This window comes from Paracoccidioides lutzii (genome assembly GCF_000150705.2).
Source record: "Paracoccidioides lutzii Pb01 unplaced genomic scaffold supercont2.49, whole genome shotgun sequence".
Classification (NCBI taxonomy): Eukaryota; Fungi; Ascomycota; class Eurotiomycetes; order Onygenales; family Ajellomycetaceae; genus Paracoccidioides; species Paracoccidioides lutzii.
In genome coordinates, this window is record NW_015440995.1 from 39842 (window position 1) to 48636 (window position 8795).

Below are 8795 nucleotides of genomic sequence, written 5' to 3' on the forward strand. Positions count from 1 at the left end.
TATGCAAGTAGGTAAATAACATCTAACAACAATAAATATTTATTTACTACATACTATAGTCGAGCTCACCCATGCTAGCGCTAGGAAAACCCCCCAATCGAATCCAACCCAATCACTTTGCCACGAGCAGCCCCGGATGCCATGGATGATGTCCCGGAAGGGAATTCCTCATCATAGAAACCTCAAAAGGGGTAATAATCTACATGCATTGATAATATATGCATATGATTTGCGTCATTTTTAATAGTATATTATATGCCCTGCTAAGCCGCTTCCCCAAAGTCATAATGCCCAGTCTCTGTAGCATGCTTCGTAGCCCCCCTCTCACCCACAAACTCACCCCCACACATGTTACACCGGATTCGAAACGACGCAGTGTCGGTGAAATAGTGTTTGGCTTGCAGGATCTGGCACAGCTCCACCGCCCGCTCAAGAATGACAAGATCAACCGCATCGAATATCTTAGTGTCGAACTCCGGCGGTGCATAGGCATGCGTATACGGCTCGTCCGACGGGGAGAGGGCAATGGTATCATAATGGATTCCCGAATACACAACGATACAACGTGTTGGCCTCCCCTCGTTAAACCGGTCGACGCGCAGCGACTGCACGTCTATAGAGCAGATTTCGACATCGAAATGTTTGCTGAGTATGCTCAACTCGATCCCTCCACCCCACGAGTCCTCCGTCTGGATCCAGCGGCAGTAGTCGTCTGGTGACTTTTCTAGTACTGCGGCTGTATACAGTTCCGGCTGCTCTTGGATGGTCTGTGCGATTATCGATCGCAGCTCAGTTACTGCGTCCATGGCCCCTATCACTGCGCTGCTGACGGCTCGGAAGAGGCAGGAGTTGTCATCCGGCATGATGCGGAGGACGACTGTGCCTCTGTGGTCAGGCGAAGGGATCTCCGGAGGGTCGTTTTCAATGGTGGTGTTTTCCTTGCGGGTTAATGATAGTGGTTTCGGGATGTCTGATTTGGATGGAGTGGTCTGCGCAGTCTGCGCAGTTTGCGGAGTTTGTACAGGCCTATTCGAATTCCCGGGGAGAGCGACATTTGAAGCGGGATTTTTTTGTTTTTGTTTTTGTTGTTGTTGTTGTTGTTGTTGTATCGAACTGGCTGACGTGACGGCAGCAGCAGGCCCTGTCTCCCTCTTGCTAATAATGAGTTGTTCTCCGTTGAGATTTGTGCCGATTCCCCTGATAAATTCAGCCGGGTCGAGCTGGTCGAGGTGCAGTGGTTTGGGGGGATAGCCGTATTTGATGTCATACGATGCCAACGCTGTTTTCTCATTAATTTTAGTTTGAAGGTCGCGGATAGTTGCGTTTTCGTCTAGGAAGATGGTGGATTGGCCGCCAGGGCCACGGATGCGGATTCTCATCGTCCGGACCAGACTGAGGCTGGTCTATGCTAGTCTCCTGTATTATATCAAAAAAAAAAAAAAAAAAAAAAAAGAAGAAGAAGAAGAAGAAGAAGAAGAAGAAGCAATTTGTTATTTAGTTGATGGTGGATATTTAATATGGTAAAGGACAGGCTGTGGTTCTGTATAAATAAAAAATTTGGTGGGCAGAACAGACAGTTAACCCAAGGTCTCGGGATGCAGGATGCGGGATACGGGATTGCAGGATGGAGGAGTTTGATTCAAGTCAGACAAGGGCAAAACCCGGAGTGGGCAAGGGTCAATGTGGAAAACAAAAGGGTGTGGAGAGGGGAGAGGTGCGTTGTCTTGTCTACACTGATGATGATGTCCTTTTTTTAAGTTGTCTTAGTCTCTCCAAATCGCTGCGTCATCATTTGTTGGCAGTCACTTGTCGCTTGTCGTTTGTCGCTTATTCTGAGCCGCTTAGAGGCCTAATATGCTATTTCGGAATAACATATATCCGATACAGCGTGGCCTGTATCAACCAACTTCTAAATATCAAATATCATTTGTTTATTCAGCCCAGGGATTTACTTCCTTCACACCCCACTCTCGCAAATAGGAGGGACAAACACCACGCGCGTCATACTTACGAGATCAGTTGGTGCTATTCTTCTGGCGCATATTCACAAGCATCATCGATCCTACCAGCTGATCCTAGCATATTCAGGTCTGTCCATTCTGCATCATGACAGAACAGAGTGCTGGGTTGGAGTTCCAGCCCACCTCCGCCTCCGCTTCCGCTCCCGCTCCCACCGCCGAAGTTCATCAAGGTATGACGCTCATCCAGCAACTCTCAGAGCAGGCCCATCAGGCCGAAGATCACATCGAATCCGGACCTTCACAGTCTCCAGCCACCCCACTGCCCGCATCTAAATCAACAGAATCAGATTCAAAACCAGATGATGGATCAAAACCCGCAAACCAAGTCACGGATGACCAATGGAGGTCAATGTTTGATGTAGTCATGGCCATCTACGACTACCGCGAGCCTGAGTGTGTTATACTATGTGCCGTTTTCCCTATCTCATTCTTTTTACTTCTTTTAACAAAATATATAGTGGACATGACCCCTCGCGCCTCTTCCATCGCAGTGTCAACAAGCGCAATGTCCCGGACTACTACGACGTTATTAAAGAGCCCATGGCACTCAGTGTTTTGAAACAAAAGATCAAGAATAAGACATACACCCATTTCGCGGAGTTTGTAAGAGACTGCGCATTGGTATGTTTTCTGTGATTATCTGCTCGTTCCTCTTATGGCGGATATGTCAAACGCTTTACAGCTTCCTGACTTAAAAACCTTTTATCTAGATCCCTCATAATGCGCAGACATACAACCGCCCCAGATCACAAGCATATGAAGATGCTCTCGTTATCAAGGTTCGCTATGGCACTCTGCCTTAATGCTCTTACATAACTCTAATATATTCCCTTTTTTAAAAAATTTAGGACGTCTTTATTTCTGAATTTCGTAAGCTTGTCGAACAAGGAATAATTTCTTCGGAAACGGCTGAACTTCCGGACTTGGGAGAGATTCCTGAGGCAGACCCACTACCCCTCGAAGAAGATGAGGAGGAGGAAGAGGAAGAGGACGAGGAAGATGATGAACCTGATGACTCAGATGATGAGGGCACCCGTCGCAGACGGAGACGGCCTGCCCGTGGATCTTCTAAGAGAGAGGCTGGCACCAAAGACGACGGTAAAGCCACTGACCCTGAGTTACGAAAAAAGCGTGGCCGCCCACCTCGTGTTGATACTCCAATGGAGGCGCGGATCAAAGCTGTTTTGAAGGGCATACGCAAATTCAAGGATTCCTCGGGACAGCTCAAGGTGCGCCATTTCGAGCGGCTCCCCGATAAGGCTGCCTACCCGGACTACTTTTCGGAGATCAAGGATCCCATGGCTATTGATCTCATCAAAAGAAAATCTAAGAGAAAAAAGTACAACTCTGTGGACCATTTTATGAGGGATATGGACCTTATGTTCAACAACGCGAAGGCGTATAATCAGGTGAACAGTCAGATATACAAGGATGCCACCGAGTTGCAGTCGGAAGCACATAAACTGGCTGAGCAGGAGAAGAAGAAACCGGACAGCGAGTACCTGATGGAAGATGGACGCCTGCCCTTACCAAATGGTATCTTGCATAAAGGAGAGCTTTGGAAAGTGGGTGATTGGGTACACATCCAAAACCCCAATGATGTGACAAAACCAATTGTTGCGCAGATATATCGAACCTGGCAAGACTCGGAAGGGCAGAAATGGGTTAATGCTTGCTGGTACTACCGCCCGGAACAAACTGTACACCAGTTCGAAAAACACTTTTACCCGAACGAAGTCGTGAAAACAGGGCAGTATCGAGATCACCGCATTGGGGAAGTCGTTGATCGATGCTTCGTTATGTTCTTCACCCGCTACAACCGTGGGAGACCGAGGGGTTTGCCGCCAGAAAAAGAAGTTTACGTCTGCGAAGCCCGATACAACGAAGAGAAACATAAACTCAACAAAATTAAAACTTGGGCAAGCTGTCTTCCGGACGAAGTTAGGGAGAAAGACTACGAGATGGATCTATTCGACGCACCTCGGAAAATCAAGAAGATACCTAGCCCGATCAAGCACCTCCTAAAGGAAGATGCAAAGGAAACTGACGATATCCCAAAGCCAACCTGGGGAGCAGAAAATGCACCACCGATTGTAGGGGCAGTCCATCGTCGACCAAGAGAGGAAAATGCAAGTAATTAATTCCTCTTTTAACTTGGCCCTCTTGTATCCGATGCTAACAAATATTTTTGCTGGTTTAGGACTCGCCACCCCCAGAACCCACTCCTTCACCTCCTCCACAGCTTCCACCTCCTCCCGTAGTACCAGTAGCTGCCCCTCGACAAATGCCCATAAACCGTCCTCCAACCCGCCAGAGTATTGACAGCCAAGGAGACTACCGCATGAGTGCCAGTCCACTACCTTCCCTATCAGCCCGCTCTCCAAGCCAAACAGTTCCAAATATCCCCGCAACAGCTACAGGCCCTCCACCACCCATCACGCTAACGCGGATGCCACAACCCTTCACGCCCCAGACAGTCGCTTCGGCCCCTGTTACCCCGATCTACCCAGCCGGATACCCAACCCACCGCCCAGGTCCCTTCACCACACAGACCTCCCAGCCCATCCCAATCTACCAGCAACCCCCGCCCATCTCACCACAACCCTACTCCGCCCCGCACAACTTCCCCGCCTACCAATCCAACCGCTACCCCCATACACAACCACCACAGCCACAAATGCATCAAGTCCAGGCCCCCCACCTCCCACCCAACATGTACAATTCCAACGCCCCCCGACCAGTCGAAACGTTCATTCTAAGCGACAATGCCAATGCGGCAATCCCAGAGGATATTCGCAAACAATTCCACTGCGACGAGAAGGGGCGTGTACTTTTCTTCACGAGTCCGCCGCTTGACATCGTCCCGCCCGTGGAGCAGACGGTATTAGGACATTCGCTACGTTACCTAGCGGCAAAGGAGGAGCGGCAGAAGAAGATTGAGAAAAGGAAGCTTGAGCAGCTCGAAGAGGAGAAGGAGAGGGAAAGGGAGAGAGAGGAGGCTGCGAAGCGTCACAAGGAGACTGATGGTGATACGATAGCCACGGCAGATAGGAAGACGCTTTCCGAGCTTGCTGTCATGGCGGCTGTGGCGGGTATGAAGCAGGCTGATAAGGACTGGTATGAGGAACGGTATGGGAAGGAGGATGCTGCGAGGGTTAAGGCGGCGGATGAGAAGAGGTATAAGGCTGTGCTGAGGAAGAAGGCGGAGGAGAATAAGGCGAGGGAGAGGTTTGATGTTAGGGAGCCGGAGGCTGCGGTGCCTGTTGGGTCTGGGGGGATGTTTATGAGTGTGTGATTTTTGTTGGATTTTGTTGATTTTGTTTGGGTGAAGCGGGAGGTGGTTGTTTTTTATATGGTATGACATGGGCTTGCAATTCACTTTTTCTTGTTTTCTTTTTTTACCTTCTCATCTTTTGCGATGCGTCACGCTGGATTTCTGGATTTGTCCTTTTTCGGCGTCCGTGTTCCACCTTTTCTGTACAATAGATATGTAGAGGAGGAATTGAAGCTGCGATCTTCAACGATAGAGTTATGGGTTGAGTCGAGGCGTCTTCTTGGTTTTCTTTATACGGTCGTCTTGTTAATTTTCGGCTCCCTGAGCTTCCTCCCTGCCCATGTACTGACCACGAGTTCTCCGTCCGCGTTTCTGTGAAGGAGTTGTTTCTCTCCATCTAAACACTCGGTGCTGGGCAATATACTTCTTCATATCACATCAGGTCATGAAAGAAGTGTCTTGGACAGATTCATTCGAGACCTCTTACACCGCTCTAAGTTAAACATCAACGTAAAACATATAGATGCTGCGGAACGATTCGCATGGGAGCTTCTTTCATAGACAACGCCATAGGAAATATACATTATCTACATATATGTGCATGAATGACTAGCTGGATGAAATATAGATAGATACATAGACATTAGATTAGACATTAATTTTGTGATGAGATTAGAGGTAGATGAGGTAGACAGCTTAATCTGCACCCAAATGAAATAGTTATTAAAAAGAGGTGTACAGGACATTCATACAAGTTGAAAAGAACACAGCATGAATGACAATTAAGTAATTATTATATATTTATGATGGGCTATGAATATGTTAAAATTGTTGGTTGGATGAGAACGTTGTTGCATTGAGATCGGATATCACGTGACCAACGGGCAGCCTGCTTACAGATAAATCGACAGGGGAAGATCGACGGACCGACGGACCGACGGAAGGGAACCATGAATGTATGTATAGAGTTTGACACGACAAATGATGAAATGAGAACGGATATATAAAACGCTTGACAAAGGAGATGAGATGAGACAGATGGATTAATAAAGAAACTTGAACTGATGGTATCTATATATATATATACTTAAAAAGACTCGCGTTTTTGTTTTGTTGGGTTTCCGGGTTTTGTCGAGTTTTACATGAATTATTAAGATGACAAAATTTGCATTAACTGAGGAAAAAGAGAAAAATAGTGGGAAACAGTTTTAACAGTGTGGAAGAAACATCAGGGGGGGAAACAGAAGAAATGAGAAGACACATGAAATGAACGCAACAAATATGCATATTGAAGACTTGGAAAATAAGAGAAAGATGTTTATAGTTTGTTTAAATGATAAAGTTAACTGATTTATCATCTAATAGTTTAAATCATTTTATAAATCTCTTTATCTTGATTGATAAAAATTCAAATCAAGCAATAATTAATAGAACGTATATATAAAATTATATAAAATCTATTTTTAAACTTATAAGCAGTTAAAAGATTTATATTTTATATTATTAAATTTATTAAAATATATTAATATTTATTTTTTTACTTTTTACTTTTATTTTTTTTTAAGTAATTAATTTTTTTAAAAAAGCTAATATATATTTTATAAATAGTAAATTAATTATTTTTTATTTATAAATATTATTTATTAATTAAAAGTTATTAAAAATAATTTTTTAATTTTAATTATATATTTATATAAATTTTAATTATGAAAATTAATAATCATTTAAATATTAAATAATTTTTTATAAAAATATTTAATTTAATAATAATAATTAATTTTAATATTTATTTAAATTTTTATTAATATTCTTTTATAAGTTCTTTTAATAAAAGTTTTTTATTTATAAGTTTCATATTTGATTAAATAAAAAATAAAGAGTTGAAATGCATTCTTTCTCTATATATTTAATATGTTTTTATCTAGTGAGAAATGAAGACTTAGATAAAATATAAAAGAGTTATAAAAATTTAATATATTTTAATCAGAGTATTTATTGAATGAGTCATTTTAAATTTTATTAATATTTTATACTAGCTAATTGAAACATATTAATTCTAACAACATTTACAAATAAAAGAATACTAATAAAAAAGAATATAAACTTAAAAGTTATTGATATGAAATGAAAGTAAAAGAGAGAAAAATCAAATATATATATAACTTAAGAAAGAATTCTAATCACTCAAAAAGTATTAACTAGAACTGCTAAAGCTCAGAAGCTCAATCAGCTTGTTGAAAGAGAGATTGAAATTTCAAATCTGAGAACTAGAAAGTTAGCATTAGCATGCTGTAGTAAATATAGAACATAGACCTCCTGGCTGCTCGCAGGCCTAAGAGCATATCCTATATAAGTTCTATATAATTCCTAGCGGTAGTTGCTTAATTTGAAACTTATTGAACTTGGAGTGGGGAGGTAATCCGCCCAATGATGTGATCCGACCAGTGGTGGATTACATTATAACTATAACTGTGGGCTGAAATATAAAGATGGATAAAAATTAAGGAAAAAAAAAAGAGAAGAAAAAATAGAAAATAAGACAAAAAATATAAACAGAATACTTTTCCCTCCCATTTAGGGTAATATTTGTTGCTTACGCCCGCCCACCACTATACAGCGACTCAATTTTCCTTCAGAAGAGTCTTCCCTTTAGCGTCAGCACCGCCATTATTACCCTCTTGCTGTCCTTGCATCGCTGCCGCCTGTGTATTCTCCTGTACCTGCTGTTGTTGCTGTGCCAGTGGCTTTTGTCGTAACTGTCCCGCCGCCGTAGCCGTCGAACCATCCTTGCCCTTCGTCGAAGCCTTATTAGCATTAGTATTATGATTATGACCCGCACTGCCGGCCGTATTACTTGAATTCCACACGGTGCTATTACGCTTGTTATTCTCTTCCTCCTCCATGGAGAAGACAAGGTCGCTCTGCTCCTCGTCAATCCTGCTCGTGCTAACGGGGGATGAAACGCTGCGATCAAGTCTGCTGCCCGTCGAGGCATGTCGGGCTGAGCTGGGATGTAATGACGTGCTGCTGAGCTGTTGGGAGATCATGGACATGGAAGATTGGCGGGACGGGCTGGATATGAAGGGGGATACGTCGCCGGAGGTTGGGCGGCTGCCGATGGGGCGGAGGTTGGGGCTGGGGCTTGCGGCGTGGTAATTCAAGGAGGATTCGCGCAGAGGGGAACCGACGTGGCCGAAACCGACTTGTCCTTGCCCCACTTGTCCCTGTCCCTCTTCTTCCTTTCTCTGACGCTGTTTGGCGAAGATTGCGCCGAAGCGGGACGGGCTCGAGGCCAGTGGTGAACCTACCCTGCCGGATCCTGCGCTTGGCATACCCAGGCCGCTGAAATCTCTAGCGCTGTTGAGGTTGCCGTGGTCCTGTTCTGTTCGGGATAATCGTCTCATTCTCTCTTGTGGGGTCAATACGTCGTCATGGAGATTTGGTGGTAGGTAATCTTCTTCCAGAGTGAAGCTGTCATCCCAGCCATCCAGGGCAGTTGA

At 44.1% G+C, this 8795-nt stretch overlaps 3 protein-coding genes across 3 annotated transcripts in view; 1 reads left to right on the plus strand and 2 right to left on the minus strand.

The window, feature by feature from the left end:
- Positions 1-263: 263 nt before the first annotated feature.
- PAAG_08841 (ubiquitin thioesterase OTU1) lies at positions 264-1379 on the minus strand (the record flags this gene model as incomplete). Its single annotated transcript, XM_002789192.1, has 1 exon — positions 264-1379. The coding sequence occupies one exon, from the start codon at positions 1377-1379 to the stop codon at positions 264-266; it is 1116 nt and encodes a 371-aa protein (XP_002789238.1).
- Positions 1380-2106: 727 nt separating this feature from the next.
- PAAG_08842 (hypothetical protein) lies at positions 2107-5316 on the plus strand (the record flags this gene model as incomplete). Its single annotated transcript, XM_015846647.1, has 5 exons — positions 2107-2414; positions 2480-2642; positions 2732-2800; positions 2870-4154; positions 4238-5316. The coding sequence occupies 5 exons, from the start codon at positions 2107-2109 to the stop codon at positions 5314-5316; spliced, it is 2904 nt and encodes a 967-aa protein (XP_015701444.1).
- A 2600-nt stretch (positions 5317-7916) lies between these two features.
- PAAG_12649 (hypothetical protein) overlaps positions 7917-8795 on the minus strand; it is a gene marked incomplete at both ends in the record, with an annotated part of 2308 nt that continues 1429 nt past the window's right edge. Inside the window, one exon of the mRNA XM_015848115.1 lies at positions 7917-8766. Coding sequence (XP_015702270.1) covers positions 7917-8766 — 850 coding nt within the window. The remainder of the gene's footprint in view (positions 8767-8795) is intronic.